This window comes from Phocoena phocoena, chromosome 19, assembly GCF_963924675.1.
Source record: "Phocoena phocoena chromosome 19, mPhoPho1.1, whole genome shotgun sequence".
NCBI lineage: Eukaryota > Metazoa > Chordata > Mammalia > Artiodactyla > Phocoenidae > Phocoena > Phocoena phocoena.
In genome coordinates, this window is record NC_089237.1 from 53,154,102 (window position 1) to 53,170,926 (window position 16,825).

General features: G+C 51.2%; 1 protein-coding gene across 1 annotated transcript in view; it reads right to left on the reverse strand.

Annotated features, from left to right (window-relative positions):
• Positions 1 to 3,288: 3,288 nt before the first annotated feature.
• Positions 3,289 to 16,825, reverse strand: part of LOC136139177 (myosin-13-like) — a 43,318-nt gene continuing 29,781 nt past the window's right edge. The window contains 16 exon segments of the mRNA XM_065898064.1: positions 3,289 to 3,552; positions 4,963 to 5,079; positions 5,174 to 5,210; positions 5,212 to 5,273; positions 7,318 to 7,488; positions 7,790 to 7,915; positions 9,744 to 9,947; positions 10,028 to 10,327; positions 11,215 to 11,254; positions 11,256 to 11,333; positions 12,327 to 12,496; positions 12,891 to 13,074; positions 13,423 to 13,619; positions 15,306 to 15,424; positions 15,514 to 15,640; positions 16,528 to 16,704. Coding sequence (XP_065754136.1) covers positions 3,289 to 3,552; positions 4,963 to 5,079; positions 5,174 to 5,210; positions 5,212 to 5,273; positions 7,318 to 7,488; positions 7,790 to 7,915; positions 9,744 to 9,947; positions 10,028 to 10,327; positions 11,215 to 11,254; positions 11,256 to 11,333; positions 12,327 to 12,496; positions 12,891 to 13,074; positions 13,423 to 13,619; positions 15,306 to 15,424; positions 15,514 to 15,640; positions 16,528 to 16,704 — 2,373 coding nt within the window.

Below are 16,825 nucleotides of genomic sequence, written 5' to 3' on the forward strand. Positions count from 1 at the left end.
CTGTGGGTCAGGGTAGGTTCCGTTCTCCCAGGCCCCAGAACTCGAAGCCCAGGTTTGGTGGCTAGGTTTCACTGCTGAATGATGGTAATGACAACAACCATCTCATTATTATTATCATTCTGGTTAGTAAAGCATCTCCATTTGCGCAGTACTGCGTTTCTGGGGAAATCCCTTGCGTAGCGCCATGCGGGAGTCTTTCCACAACTTCATCCTGAGGTAGGAAGTCCCAGGACTTCCTGCCCCATGTTGAGGCTCAGAGACATTCCCTTACTTGCCCCAGGCCTTCTGCAAAGTATGATGTGCTGGAGACCTGAGGGCCCAGGGTGGGGAGGTGGGGGACCAGGTAAGTGCAGAGATGCTAGGCAGCTCCAGGTGACCTGGGGAGTGTTCGAGCAGATGGAATCCAGATCTGCTTTTGTTGGGGTGTCAGAAAGGAGTGATTCCACAGGAAATTTTTTTGATGACCCTCAAATGCATGGTGTGTTAGCCCCTCAAACCAGAGGAAGTTCCTTAGAGACACAGTGAAAGCCCCAGCCCATCTGGGCCCCTGTCTTACACTCCACCTGTGCCCTTAGACCATGTGTTACCTCTGCCCCCCATGACGCCAGGCTACCAGGGTACAAACTGTGTGTCTGGCTCCAGACCCAGGGTGTTCCTTGCATATTCTTACTTACTTCTCAGTATAACCCTCTAAAGTACATTGTTACATCCCGTTTTATACGTGAGGATGCTGAGGCTTAAAGTCATGGAGTAACTTGTTCCCAATCACACAGCTATGAATGGCGGGGCAAGACTGGGACCCCAGCAGGTTGGCCCCAGGGCTCTCACCACGAAAGCCCACGCCCACACAGAGGGAAAGGCCACTGTGTGAGACTCTGTGCTGCAAGGTGAATCTGAAGAGCTGCCATGTCAGTTCCTCCTCAGCATTGGAAAAGCCACAGTCCATCTGCAGCCCCGTTAGGAAATGAAGGTATTAGTATCTGCCTGACCTCCTGATGGGCTTGTTGGGAGGCCAGGATGGAAAAGAGGAAAACGGTCCCATAAATACTCAGCATCATACAAAATTGTTCGTGTATTTGAAATTGTATTACTTTCATTGGGAGGGCGATGCAGTAGGGTGGCAGAAATGTAGGATTAGGATCTGGTATCTGGGGACTTTGAGAACAGCCTTGGTTTCCTTGCCTGTAAAATTGAGGAGATTGAAGAGATCATTTTTTTTTTAGCTTTTTAAAATTATTTATTTATTTATTTTATTTTTGGCTGTGTTGGGTCTTCGTTTCTGTGCGTGGGCGTTCTCTAGTTGCGGCGAGCGGGGAGCCCTCTTCATCGCGGTACTCAGGCCTCTCACTGTCGCGGCCTCTCCCGTTGTGGAGCACAGTCTCCGGACGCGCAGGCTCAGCGGCCGTGGCTCACGGGCCTAGCTGCTCCACGACATGTGGGATCTTCCCGGACCGGGGCACGAACCTGTGTCCCCTGCATTGGCAAGTGGACTCTCAACCACCGTGCCACCAGGGAAGCCCCTGAAGAGATCATTTTTAATGACTCTTTCAGTCCTCAAGTTTAGCCATGATGATGGTGAGAATGGTGATGATGGTGGTGGCGATGTCAGACATCTGAGATCACCCGACCTCAGAATCATCTCCTGCCACCACTACTGGTGCCACCCATCGTTAACTTCCAGCCCCACTGTGTCAAAGGCACAAGGGGTGGGCTGGTGATGAGATGGAAAGGAGGATCTAGAAGGCCAGAGAGAAGGGATGATCTAAGATGTTAGAGGAGAGAGCATCTCAGTGCCTGGTACATAGTAAGCCAGAAGCCCTGCACGCCTTGCCAACACCCCAACCCCCCATCTGTCCCGGGAAAGCGGTGATTTTTATTGGTATCTCTGCCTTACAGAATAAGGAAATTGAGGCTCAGACCGTTAGTCTTAAGTTGCCCGAGGCCACACAGTTGGTATGTGATAATATTGGGATTCCATCCCGGTTTGCTGGAACCCAAAGTCCATGCCCCTGACCACACGGGTCAGTCTGACCATTGAGACAACTCAGGTTCAGAGAATGTATGCGGCCAACCCAGGCCACACAGCTGTTGCTACGAAGTGGTCAGGCCGAGGCTCAGATTTAGTCTCGGCTTCTGATCCTGTCCTTGTTTGTCCTGCTGCTTTACTACCCTTCAGGGTAGGCAAACCAACACAGTCACACTCAGCAAGATCTGGCTGGGATCTGGGAGCGACCCTGAGACTAGCTGCACCCCTCACCCCTGGCTCAAGCACCAGGGGGAGGGTCCATGCGCGTGGAGAGGAGGGACCCGAAGGAGGGGCAGGGCTTGCAGGACAGGCCAGCCCCTAGGCAGTCCTTCCTCGAAGCATCTGTCCTCCCAGGAATGCATCCCAGGTTCAGGAGCGCCTACTGCCTCCAAAGATGTTCTGGGAGCTGTGGGTGGTCTGAGAGGAGTGGAGACACGGCCGCTGGGGGGGACGGGTTGGAAAAGCAGAGCTGCTTCGTGGAAAGAGCCCTGCTTGGGGGGCCTGGGATCTTGGGGTCAAGTCTCCCACCACCCTGGACAACTACAGCCAGAGTGCTTAGTCTATCTGGGTCCAGTTTCCCTGTCTGTAAATTTAGGGGAACTGAATTGGAAAAAATTATGAGTTCCTAGGCAGAAAAAGGGGTATGCTTATCCGAAAGGGTTTTTATTTTTAACTGCTGGGGAGCTGGTGATATATCTCGAGATGAGTTGGATTTCCACCCTTCCTTCTCAGGGCCAGGAGGGTCTGCTTTCACTTCCCTTACTTTCTTTATAGTTTATAAATAGACCTGGCAAGAATCTGAAAACCACCCCACGGAGGAGGAATGGACCGTGATGATAAACACAGCAGAGCCAGGGATCCCAGTAGTCAGGAGAATTTATTTCTCACGACACCTTCTCTCCATTTTCCCGAGGTGTCCCATGACAACGGGGGGGGGGGGGGAAGGGCTCATTCTTCCATCTTCTGGGGGAGAAAAAGAATTGTACACAGGAAATGTGTCAAACCAAAGGTGAGGCTGGGCACTGTCTTCAAGTGGGGGCAGCTGGAGATGCTGGAGCCTCAGGAAAATATTCAGGCCTGGCTTTATCTCCGTTTGCGCGTTGCAAAAACAAACCAGTCGAGCTCCCGGAGTTGGGGTGACTTCCCCCCAAAGCAGGGGCTTCTTGGGCAGCGCCTCTTGCAACAGGGAGGGGCGGGGATGATGGGGTGGTCTGGCCCTGGTCCCGCACTGCTCCTGTGAGCCTGGAACCACAGGGTCCAGGCTAAAGCAGTGACTTTTGTGGCTGCACGACCAGCAGCGGGGAAGGTGCACTGACAGGCTCCCTCCAAACTCTGCTGGGTGCTGCCTGGTCCTGGGTCCTAGGACGGCTGGGGAGGAAGTCTGCTCTCACCTGGGCCCCCACGTCGCGGCTCTTGGCCCGCAGCTTGTTGACCTGGGACTCGGCGATGTCCGCCCGTTCCTCGGCCTCCTCCAGCCCGCGCTGGACCCTCCGGCACCTGGACAGCTGCGTGTTAACCTGCTCCTCCTGAATGGAAGGTGGAGGCGGCAGGAGGCTGAGGAAGCCCCTCGCTCTGGCGCTGAGGCCCCCAGTCCCTGATGGCCTCTGGGGAACTGCGGAACCAGGAGAGCTTGGGCCCCCAATTCCCTGGCGGCAGAGGAGGGAAAGCTGAGCTCTGCAGCGGTGAAGACGATGCCCCTGGCTCCTGTGTGCACTGCCTGGTTACCTTGCGGGTCTGCTGCCCCCAGGATGCCTGCATGTTCCCCTGTACCCCGCCTCTCTGCCATCCCCCCAACCCCGGAGCTCTTGGGAGGAAATCCAAGTGTCCCAAGGCATGTGGAGCTGTCAGAGACCAAAGGTCCAGCCCCCGCCCCCGCCAACCCCGCCCGGGCCTGCTCCCCGTACTGTCTGCCTGTAGCCCGGGCATTGTATGGGTGTGAGAGCCATCCAAGCGTTTCTGATGAAGGTGGCCTCCCGGGGCCCCTCCAGCCTGGCCAGTCCTGCTGCGACTGTACTGATCCTCCCCCAACTTAACCAGTTCCGATCTGCTTCCCAGAGGTCAGGACAGAAGCACCAGGCCCTTGGGCGGGGAGTAAAAAGGACAGGGGAGAAGCCACACCCTCAGTCATTTATCTAGGCCAGACTCCCCCAGGTTTTGTTCCTCAGGACACTAGTCCTGTGGGAGGCTCTGCCTCCAATACAAAGATGCCAAGGTCCATTAAAGGGTGGGAAATGCTACAGTCTAGAACGCCTTTTCCACTATGGAGTCCATCCCGTATTACCTGCAAAATCTGAGAAATCCTTGAAGTAAAGCCACCCGTCGTCCAACTTTGTGTAACCCAGAGTTTCCCGAACGATTTCTTTTCTGTAAAATACCTCCCCCTCCCCCCCACCTGCTGCCCCAACTTCCTGCTATTAACATCCTCCAGACCTAGTGGCCCCAGAAGATATTTGGGAAATGTTGGTTTCAGCCCAAACTATTTCCTCACTGTTGGTTTCACCTGTTTGCTCAAGGGCAGATCAAAAAGGATGAACTGGAGGGTGGGAGCTAGGGAGGCCAGGGAGGGATGGAGGTGGTAGAAGCCAGGGCCAGGGCTGAGATGGGATGATGTGAATTAAGGCCAGGTGTTCAAGGTTAGCTCACAGGGCAGGGAATTCTGAGTAAGTTGGGGGTGGGTGGAGTCAGCCAGTGTGGGTGGGATTAAAGCCAGGTGGGCTGAGGCAGAGGGAAGGGATGCAGGGGCGGGGCCAGGACTAGTGAGGCAGGAGGCCCCGGGGAGGGGGAGGTGGGGCAGGCTTGCATAATGCAGACCCGAGAGGGAAAGGGCAGGCGTCCTGAGCTTGTGTCTATAGCCTGCATATGAAAACTCAGGCCTCAGCTGCCGCGGGCGCTGTGAAACAGGGACGGACTCCTGCCAGGGCGCCTCCCCCACCAACTCCCCGGGACCCCCTACTCATGGCCTCCTCCGCCTGCTTCCTGGAGGCCTTCACTTTGGCCTGCAGCTTGTCCACCAGGTCCTGGAGCCTGAGTATGTTCTTGCGGTCCTCCTCGGCCTGCCAACACAGCGTCGGTGCCAGGGCCCCAGACCCCCTCCCCCGCTGCTTCTGCCGGGTCTGATCCAGGGGATGCAGGAGAGCCGTTGCCTACCTGGTAAGTCATTTCCTTGACCTTCCGTTCGTATCTGCGCGCCCTTCAGCGCCTGGGCTTCCCTCTTCTGCTCAGCCTCTAGCCCGCTATGTGACTCCTGCTCCCAGAAGAGAGCACAGAGGTCAGGTCACGCCTCCCAGGCTTTTCTCACCCACTCACGTGCCGGTTGTTTTAGGGTAAACTCAAGATGCTCTAGTTATATTTTGCGCAGATGACTCCTCCTAGGGCTCAGGAACACATGTGGTTCCCAAGGCCGCCACTAGTCCGTGCCGTGGCTTTGTGCAAGTGACCACGAGACGCCGTCTTTGGGGCAGGAGCACCCCGGGTGCACGCGCCTCGCCTAGTGGACCAGGCTTTGCAAAAAAGTGACGCCTCCCCTGGGGCCATGCAGCTCGGTGAGGGCTTCCTGATCAAGGAAGGTGGCAGGGGTCATGGAGAGAACCTGGGCCAGGTAGAGTCCAAGGTGTGTTTCAGCCCCCCGTCCAGCTGATCCATCCAAAGTAAGCCCGTTGTCATCACTGAGTATGAGTTTCCGTGTATTTAGAATGGTGATGATAATTCCGGCCCAAACTGCCTTGAATGTGGGGATCAGATGAGACAAAGTCTGTGGAAGTATTTGTTGAGAATAAAGCACTACACAGGTGTTGTTGATTTCATAGCTGTGTCTGCCTTTCCTGAAGTCGTGAGGGGGGCAGCCCGATTCCTCAATCCAGGGAGAGCCCAGTGGTGGAGGTGGCAGCCAGTCCCTGGGCATCCCAGTAGCCACTGGATCAACCTTGAAATCTACCAGTGGAACAGGCAGCTCTGGGCACTGTTCCAGAGAAGACCCCACCCACCGGCCCCGGGAAGCTGTCTTCCATCAGCTTCCCTGGGAATTCTCTCTAGGCCTCTGTAAGGTTCATGAAACTAAGATAACTGGGCAGCTGGGGACTGGAGGACAGTCAAGGTGCCTCACCACGACAGAGGGGAGGTTGGCGGAGGGTTCCCTGCCAACCCAGGAATCAGAGTATCAAAGAGGGTGGCATGGGATCTAATTCCTCCGTCCAGGGAGGGGTCCGTGTGAAGGACAAGCCCAAGTTTGTTTCAATAGAAGAGGACTGGGAATCATTAAAAATAAGCATTTAAAGAATTCTGGGGGGAGCTCTGACTTCCCTGGTGTTTACTTTTGTTACTCATGTGTCTACAGCCTTGTAGTTTTTAGCCAGAAAATTGTTTCACATTTAAAGTGTATGAGTGCTGGTGACCACATCCTTGGGAGGCTGGCATGAAGAATGTGTTTGGGTCTTTCCTGCTGGGAGAAGTTGTTTCCCTCTCTTCTCCTCCCCTTCATCCTCTTTCCCTCTTTCGTGCCCGTTCTCTGGGGGGCAGCAGAGACAGTGTAACATCCTCTTCCTCCGAGCCCTTCTCCAAACTGCAAATGGGTAATGCAGCCTGTTTAGAAAAACAAATAAAACAAGCCATCCAGGGTCTAACGGGAAAAGCAAGGGGTATAGGAAACAAAGGGAACCACCAGCAAAGAAACTAAAAACTACAAAATACACTCCCAGTTAAAGAAAAATCAGGACTGTCCTGCATGTGGATCGCACTTTGCTGGCGAGTTAGCCTGGGGGAAACGCCAGTCACCCTGCATTTAGGATGGAGCTGAGGAAGGCAGCAGAACTGCAAGTTGTGTTTCGACGTTAGGAAATCTGGGAAGGGAATGAGCTCCCGGAATGGGAGGGCGAGGGAGACTGCATATCTTATGTAGGATGGGCCATTGTTTATCAAAGTGGAGCCTGGTCCAAAATGTAAATTGCACCAAAATGTGTAAACTTATGATTGTAAGGTATGTTTCCCCTTCCATTCATGTAGATCTGAATCTGTATAAAAACAGAATGTGAACATTTGAAATGTCATTACATTGTAGGTATCGAGGGATACGCATTCGAAAGTGGGTTTGTGTGTGTCTTGGGGCGTAGGGACCGGAGAGGGAGAAGTAGTGGGGACATTTGGCTCACAGGGAGTTTCACAAGTGGTCCTCAAACTGAACCTACAGTCGACTCAGTGCCCACTTCCCCGCCACCTAAGTTTCTGGACTGTGGTTCTGCCAGAGGCGGCTGAACTGGTGTCACTCCGGGAGTGAGAGTCCTCTCCGGCCACCCTACCCGCGCCTCCAGCTTCTGGATCTGCTTCTTCCCGCCCTTCAGGGCCAGCTGCTCAGCCTCGTCCAGGCGGTGCTGCAGGTCCTTCACCGTCTGCTCCAGGTTCTTCTTCATGCGCTCCAGGTGGGCGCTGGTGTCCTGCCCCTTCTTCAGCTCCTCGGCCATCATGGCCGCCTGGTTAAGTTCACAGGAGGCATCAGTGGGCCACCCACCCCTCCTATGCGGGCACACGGAGGATGCTGTGAGGCTGGTGCTAGGCATGCTGATGCTTTCCTCCTTCCCGCAGCCACCGCTGATTCTGCATGGCTCCCCTCCCACTTGGCCTCTACTGAGACTCCATCTCCTTCCGTCTCTCCAGGAAGCCACCACTGACTGAATGCAGGGGTGAGGAGAGGAAACCTACTTGCAGGTCCTGGCTTAGAAGCCCCTTTCTCATCTCCAGACAGCATCTCTGATAAGAAAGAATGGAGCTCACATCCGTGATGGCCTTCCTGGCCTTCTCCTCTGCCTGTTTGGACTCCTGGATAGAGTTCTCCACCTCTGCCTGGCATCGGGCTATGTCAGCTTCCAGTTTTTTCTTGCTATTTATAAGGCACGTGTTCTACAAGAAAAATCAGATAAGAGGTTCGGGCTACATTTGGACACTTACAACGATTGGAAGGGAGAGAGTTGGGTGGGGAAAGAAGTCAATCTGGAGAACGTTCCATTTCTTATTTTTCACACAGGTGAAAAAAATTAAAAAGACGCTTTCATTTTTGATAGGACAGATATCCCAAAACAGGCCCGAGAATTGTACAGAAAAGAGCTGAGTGAATGATAAATGTGGACATTCAAATATTTGAGGAAGGATAGATTATTTAGTTAAAGGTGCTGGAACAAGGAAATGGTTGACATAACTGTGAAATGAAAAATAATTCTCATGATCGAAACATTGCACGTAGAGTCGTTAGGGTGATGACAAACGAGAAAACATTTGCAGTGTGCATGACTGAAAAAATATTGCCTTCCTTAATATGTAAAAAAGACAAATCATTAAGAAAAAAGGGCAAAAGTACAAATAGCTAAGACACACCAGAAGAAATACAGATAGCCAACAAATAGGACAGAATGTTCCGCCTCATTAGTAATCGAAGAAACAAGAACTTTTAAAATGAGGCATTTCAAAATAGGTGAAGATGAAAAAAAATCATAGCCAAGCACTCTCACATATTTTCCCCATGGGAATAAAAATCGGGACAACTTTGTTTAAAGACCAGTTTACAACATATCATAAATGTCTTTGCTGTTTCGACCATGAATATATACTTCCAGGAACATTAAGGAAATAGTAATCATGGATATATGTGAAAATTTAGTTATGAAGAAGTTTGTCATACAATCTTCTAATCATAAAAATTTTTATTGGGAACAGTCTAAAAATATACAACCATAGAAGACTGATTAAATAAAAGTGCCGTAATACACAACTAAAATGGACTGCTTTTCTGCCGTTAAAAAACTGTATCGTAGAAAACTATTTTAAAATATAGAAATATGGGCTTCCCTGGTGGCGCGGTGGTTGAGAGTCTGCCTGCCGATGCAGGGGACGCGGGTTCGTGTCCCGGTCCGGGAAGATCCCACATGCTGTGGAGCGGCTGGGCCCGTGAGCCATGGCCGCTGAGCCTGCGCGTCCGGAGCCTGTGCTCCGCAACGGGAGAGGCCACAGCAGTGAGAGGCCCGCGTACTGCAAAACAAAAAACAAAAACAAACCCAAAAAACCCCCTAAAATATAGAAATATGTTCACAACACGTCGTTAAATGAAAAAAAGTTGCAAAAGGATTGATCACGTTTACAAAAAATATCATATTTATGTATAGAAACAAGAGCCTAGAATAAGAGATCCCAAAATGCTAACAATATGGTTGGTATTTTTCTGTTTTTTTGGCTAATTCAAAAAACAGTTATTAAAGCAAGGAATTTTGGGGGCATTCCCTGGCGGTCCAGTGATTAGGGCTTTGTGTTTCCACCGCGCAGGGCGCGGGTTTGATCCCTGGTTGGGAAACTAAGATCCCGTATGCCATGTGGCATGGTCCAAAAAAGTAAAAAATGAAACAAGGAATTCTTTAACTTTCCTAAAAGTAATTATTTCAAAAGACAATCCTAATTTTCTAAGCTTGCAGCTTATGTTACTGCCCCCGTGAAGCCTTTGCCAGCCCTTTTATGCAATAATTCGTCATTCCTTGCTCCGATTTCCCCATGATCTTTTTTCTTCAGATAAAAGAAAGCTTAGCAATCTGTCCATCTAGAGACAAAGTTATTCCAAGAACTAGGCCTAATGAAAGTTTGTCTTGACCACTAGCCTGGAAGGAGTGGTGGGAACTCCTTTCCATCAAGCCTGGGTCCTGCCTGCCTCCAGGGTGGACCCTGGGTGGAGTAAGGATGGACACACCTGGGAGTGAAGGAGCTGCACGCGGTCGCTGGCATCCAGCAGCCCCTGCTCCGACAGCTTACGGGTCCGCTCCATCTGCTCCAGGGCCACCTTGCTCTCCTCCGGCTCCTCCAGCAAGAGGCCATTCCTGCGCTCCACGATGGCCGGCTGCCCCTTGAGGTCCTCATTGCTCCTCAGGGCATCATGCAGATGCAGTTGGGTGTCCTTCATGAGAAACCAGGGGTGAGACCGGAGCCCAGGGCAGGCTGAGGTCCCGCCAGGTCCTCCGGGGGCCGTGCACTCACCTTGAGCTGGCTCCGGACTGAGCACAGGTGTTTCTGGGTCTCTGCCACCTGGCGGTTGGAGTGGCGCAGCTGAATCTCCATCTCACTGAGGTCCCCCTCCATCTTCTTCAGCCTCAGAGCATCATTCCGGCTCCGGATCTCAGCATCCAGCGCGCTCTGCATGGCCTCTGCTGCCTGCTGGCTGTTTCTTTTCAGCTGCTCGATTTCTCCGTCCTTCTCAGTGACCTCAAGCTCGGCTTTCACCTGGTTCAACTCTAGCTGGACACGCAAAATCTTGCTCTCTTCATGCTCCAAGGAACCCTGATAAAAGTCAAGGAGTGCTTGGGATTGCCGGGGGCAGCCACCTTCTTGAATGAGGTTTTGCATCCCCATTATGATAAAATGGGTATTATTAGACTCATGTTACAAATAAATAGAACAGTACTCAAAAAGGTCAAACAGTTTGCTCCCAAGCTGTTACTAGTAATGAAACTAGAACTGAAGCTTTGTTGTTAACAATCTTATGTCTTGAGGAGGACAGAGCATCGTTTTCAATTAGTAAACATTTTGATTACTGTGTCTTTTTAAATAGTGACCATAAGTCAGGAGCCAACCTCTTCTCAAAAAAGACAGAGGAAGGCAGAGGAATTGCTCTCCTGTTATCCTGCATAGTGCAGATTTCCCTAGAACGTCTTAAGATCTCAAAGTAAGTACTTTGATCTCAAAGTAAGTTGAATTAACTTTAACGAAAAATAAAATTCATTTTGGAGGGACTGTCACAAAAGTAAAGAGACAGCGCAAAGCCCCAAACCCCTCACTGGCCACAACTGATGATTGCATCAGGATACTGCACTCTTTGGACCACACAGAATTCCCAACAGCCAAAGATGACTGTGTATAACTCTCTGTTTAAACTAAGGCATTCTGAGCTGGCTCTCAGGATGTTTGGTGATTGAGTTCTTGCTTTCTGAGAGGAAGACGTTGAGGACATAATGAACAAGTTTATTTATTCAGTAGGAGAAATACGATGGACTAGAGGACACCCAGGAGACAAAGCAGCAGAGAGCAGCTGGTCCCCCCACCCCAGGGCAGGGGTGGGGCTGGATTCTTCCCATTGGAGCCCCAGTGCCTCCCACAGGAAGGGCCCCTGGGGGTGGTCTAGTCCCCTTCCTCAGTGCCCCGCCCTCCTTCACATCCCAGACACTTGCCTCCACCTCTTCTAGGGCAGCCTGGAGGTCTGACTTTTCTTTCCACTTGCTTCTTGGTCTTCTCCACTTCCTGATGATTCGTGCTCATTTCCGCAATCTGCATGGTTAAGTCATCTCTTCTGCAAAGGACAGGCTTGATTTAGGTTGTTTTCACAGGCTCTGTCTGATAGCACAGGCATTTGCCAGGGAATTTGGGGATTGGTGATTCATTCATGACATTCATATAGGAGAGAACAAGTACAGTGAAACCTTTCGGGGAAGGTGTGGACAAGACACAGGTGTGTGGCCTCACCTGAAGATGCATGGGGAGAAGCAACAGAACACCTGTATGACCCTGAACCTTCATACAGTACACAGAATGGGCACAGAGAGGACCGGGGGAGAAAACTGTGGAGAAAACACATAGAATCATGGTCTCGGAAGTAGAAGGGGCTTTAGGGGGCACTGGATCTGGTCTGGTTTTATAGGTCAGCAGTCTGAGATCCTAAGGGATCTAGTGACAGGATCAAGGACACAAAGCCATGTAGAGACAGAATCCATGGGAGATATGTTCTGTAGAAGAGCAGGGAGCTTAGCAGCCCAGTGAGCCCTCTGTTCTCAAGAACAAGGCTTGGCTGTGACGATGCCTTACATTGGGGGAGTTTGGGTCTCAGGGTAAACTGAGTAGATGTGAGGGTTTTGTGGGGCAGCAGGAAGGAGGATGCTGTGGCCAAATGGGGGAGGGGTGGCCAGAAGAGAAGGGGGACTCTCACACACCTGTTGGGGGGAGAGAGCTGGGGGCTGTCACCTGTTGGGGGGAGAGAGCTGGGGGCTGTCACACACCTGTTGGGGGGAGAGAGCTGGGGACTGTCACACCCCTGTCATGGGGAGAGAGCTGGGGACTGTCACACACCTGTGATGGGGAGAGAGCTGGGGACTCACACACTTGTGATGGGGAGAGAGCTGGGGGCTGTCACACACCTGTTGGGGGGAGAGAGCTGGGGGCTGTCACACCCCTGTGATGGGGAGAGAGCTGGGGACTGTCACACACCTGTTGGGGGGAGAGAGCTGGGGGCTGTCACCTGTGATGGGGAGAGAGCTGGGGACTGTCACACCCCTGTGATGGGGAGAGCTCACCTTGCAGAATTTTGTTCTCCGGTCTCAGTGTCTCTAACTGACCCACCACCTGCTTGTAGGCATTGCGCATCTTGAAGATTTCAGTACTAAGTGACCTGGACTCTTTCTGAGCAGCTTCCAACTCAGCTTGACTCTCATCCAATTTTTGTTTCCACTCTGCGAGGACGTAGGAGGTGACAGAGGGACACGTGAGAAGCCGAAAGGGCCAGGGACTTGGATGAGTCATGTCTACTGTCAACAAGGGCCATCAGCAATGACAAGGTGGACCCTTCTATCCTTAGGGACCAAAGAAACAGGGTGAGCCCCAAACTCAGGGGTTCCAAACTCTGATACCACTACAAAGATCTGCTGTATTCTTGAAAGATATGTTGATCTCAAAGTAAGTTGAATTAACTTTAACGAAAAATAAAATTCATTTTGGAGGGACTGTCACAAAAGTAAAGAGACAGCGCAAAGCCCCAAACCCTCCACACTGGGAGTTGATGCTCGAGGGCCTCCCCGAAGGTGTGCATCTCACACATCTCTTGCATTGTGGCTGCCGTCAAGCGGTGAGGAAGGACCTCATCGAAGTTCCTCCGCTTCTTGTCCAGGCAGGCGCAGGCGGTGTTGGCCTGCTCCAAATCCAGCATCATGTCGTCCACGTCTCCCTGGAGCCTCTGCTTGGTTTTCTCCAAGGAAGCACACTTGGAGCTCACAGCCTCTGTGTTTTCCTCTGCTTCCTGGAGCCTCTGGGCCAGTTTTTTCCTAAGAGAACCAGGTTTGTTGTTGTTGACAAAGGTGGACCATTTCAGAAGTTATTATCAGATCGGAAGGGAATTGAGCCATCTATAAAGGACTGGAATTTGAGAAGACCTAGAGTTTGATGATTGGACAGTACGTATCACCTGAAGAGTCCCCAAATGGGCAAAGCAGTCACCTAGGAGGCGCCGAGGGGACCAGGCGGAATGGACAGTACCCTGGGAGAGGGGCAGGGAGACCAGGTCTGCGTGTTTAAGAAAACTCAAAGGCCTGGGGAGGAAGAGAAGGTCTGTCCTCTGTCCCTTCCCTTGTGTCTTAGGGTCGACTCTCCTACCGTAACCTGGGAGCCCCTACTTGGCCTCCTCCAGCTCCTCCGTGCGCTGGATGGCGTCCGTCTCGTATTTGGTCCTCCACTGGGCCACCTCGCTGTTGGCCTTGGACAGCGCCCTCTGCATCTCGGCCTTGGCTTCCTGCTCCTCCTCATACTGTTCCCGCAGCAGGTCACAGTCGTGGCGGGAGGACTACAGGGCGTGGGCCAGGGCGCTCTTGGCCTGCGGAATCACAGTGGTGACAAATTGCAAAAACGTGTGGCCATTTTCCAAGTTAAGGTATTTTTGTTTCAGCCAGTGTTTCCCAACTTGAATCACTCCCTTGCTGCCTTCACAAACTTTGCTGTAGCAGTATATCTCCTGTTTTATTTACTTCATTTTTTTAAAAGTTGACTCCTTTATTATATTTAAATATATTTATTTAAATGGAAAACCATTAACTCTTGCCATAAGCAGAAGATAACTATAATAAATGCAGTGGAGGTCAGGCGGTGTTACCACCTTCTAGTGAAGTACTTCGCTGCTGTGCCTCTGTGTCTGAGGCCTACTCTCTGCGTCTTAGTGAGGAAGATACACCAGTGTTAGAGAGATGGTATCCAAAGTGAGACCTTTTCCTTCTTTAATCAGAAGAATTGAAGTAGAGTTGGAAAGGGAATACGTTTTCTCACTACTTAATGCAGTGTTATGGAGTACTGTGCCCATGAAAACCCCAAAAGCATCTTTTGGTGTCACCAGTGGGCTGTGTCCCCACCCGGGAACTCTGACATGAGCTATGCCGTTTCCACAGCTCTGCCACCTCTTCCCAAGCAGGAGGGGGACATGCCCAGAGGCCTCCATCACTCACTCCTACCTGGTCGGGAAGACAATGTAGCTCTCATTATAATGGTCACAAAATACTTTCTGGTCAACCCAGTGCAATATCTCATACATTTTTATCCTTTTAAAGACACAAACAACAAAACTTAGACCAGGAAGGAAAGCTTAGCTGTATCCTGGCCAGAGGACAGCCTTGCTCCTGTAATGGACCTTCTCAGGTTCTGGTTCCCTCCACTCCCCCTGCCTCCACCCAGTCCACCAAATACCCCTACCCTATAACAGGAAGATGGGAGACAAATATAGCACTTCTTTTTTGGAAGGGGCAGATGGAACTCGGTGGAATTCCAAGAGACTGCCCTGTAAGTTTTAGCTGGCACGTGGTAACCTCAGAATTACACTCATGCAGGTTTGCGGACTTCTGGGTTCCTATTCTAGTGCTCGAACACCCATCGACAGCATTTACTAAGCACCTACTGTGTGCACTGTTCTGTGTGCTGTACTTACTGTTTACCGTTACGGCGGGGAAAAATAATTCTTGCCCTTTAGGAGTTTACAGATTAGTGGGGAGACATGAATTATAAACATAAATAGCTTGATATTGACGTCAAGAAGGTGATAATGGTGTTCATGTTTATGCAGGTGTCCCAAGGGTGCTCCAAATGTGGTCTCTTGGAGGAGGGGGGCTTAAATGTGGGTGTTGTAGCTGGTGATACACAAAGAGTGATGAAGGAGAAAGAGGAGGGCCTTTCAAGGGGCTGGGATGAATTGCAGGGCAGAGTGAAAGAATGCACAGAGGCAGAGATGCCCAGGCTAGTACAGTGACGGGGAGGGGATACCCCTGGATGGGGAGGGGCATTTATCAGCCCCTCCAGTGGGGCACAGAGGAGCTCTGAGGATGGAGCACCCTGGTAGAGTTTTCTATCTCTGAAGAAGAAGGTCCTGCCAAGGTCCTGTAACCTCCGAGAACGGGTTCCTTCTACTGCAAGGAAGAGGGGCATCACACTTCATGATACAGCAGTGCCCCCAACCGGCCTGGTGGCTTCTCAGGTTCCACCTGACTCTGCCTTCCTAAACAGAGGCAACCATCCTTACCTTGGTTTCTTCTTCTAGCTGCCTCTTAAGCTCCTCCAGCTGCTGGGTGAGGGCCTGCTTGCTTTCGGTTAGCTGTGAAATCAGAGCCTTCTTCTCTTCCACTTGGTGGCTCAGCTCCCCTGGCAAACAAATGTGGCCCCACGTCAGAGTTTGGACCACCCTCTCCCACGGCCCAGTGGTCCCACCACCGGGCCCTGCCCATCCTCACCATTTTGGGTCTGCAGCCTCGCCTTCTGCATGTTCAGATCATGGATTAACTGTGTCTGTTGGTCATTCTTGGCTTTGACGTCATGAAATTGGTCTTCCACAGTCCGGCACATTCTTTCCACGTTACTCTTTAAAAAGAAAAGAAAAGAAAAAGCCAACGTGAAGGGGAAACATGGGTCCCTGGTGCCCAGTATTGAACCGTTTGACAGTTTAGCTTCTCATTAGGTAAAATAAGAATAAAAATACAGAACACATAAAGGTCAGTTTAAAAAATTGGTCATTTCAGGTTTTCTTAATCACCAATATCTTAGACCATCAGCTTTTAATAGATAAGTATTTACTGGTTTGTAAACAAACCTTTGAGAAGATGACGCTCAAAGGAACCATGGGATCTTCTTACAGTATAGTAATTTTTTTTGCGGTACGCGAGCCTCTCACTGTTGTGGCCTCTCCCGTTGCGGGGCACAGGCTCCGGACGCGCAGGCTCAGCGGGCCATGGCTCACGGGCCCAGCCGCTCCGCGGCATGTGGGATCTTCCCGGACCGGGGCACGAACCCGCGTCCCCTGCATCGGCAGGCGGACCCTCAACCACTGCGCCACCAGGGAAGCCCTGGAACTCACTTTTCACAAAGTTAGAACAGGATTGGAGCTTTCGGGACCCAAAGACCTACATGCAAGTGGATGCTAGTGATGATAATCACACTAGCAGCTAACATTTTACCGAACACCCTCTACGTGCTGAGCTTTCCACGCATACCCTCCGAGGTAGAGCTTTCCATGCAAACCCTCCGAGGTAGAGCTAATTGTATCTCCATTTCACAAGGTGGGGACTGAGGCTTCATGAGTTCCGTGGCTCACTCGGCATTCCAGACTCATTTGGAATGGGCTGAGATCTGAACTCAGGGATTCTGGCCCTAGAGTCGGAACCCTCAACCCCTGCGTCCTGTGTAGACCCCATCCTGCCTGCGCTTCCACAAGTAATCAATGTTAGCGCGTAGTAATAAAATATCCTCACGTCGTCTGCTTGCTGCTCCAGCCTGACTTTTATTTTGGTGAGACCACTGGCTTTGTCATCTTCAACCTGAAGATCCTCCAATGTCTGCTGATGGGCTTCCTGCAGAGATTTCTTCTCTTTGGTCAGTTTGGAAATGTTTTCTTCAAGTGCTGTCATTTCTTCTGAAAGATTCTTTACATAAGAGAGTATCAACACCAATTGAAAGTTCATACAATTAAACCAGAAGCTTCTGGCAAAGGCTGTTAATTCTTTTCTTTCCTTTTCTTTGACTTTTTTGGTTTTTGGCTACTGCTTCTTT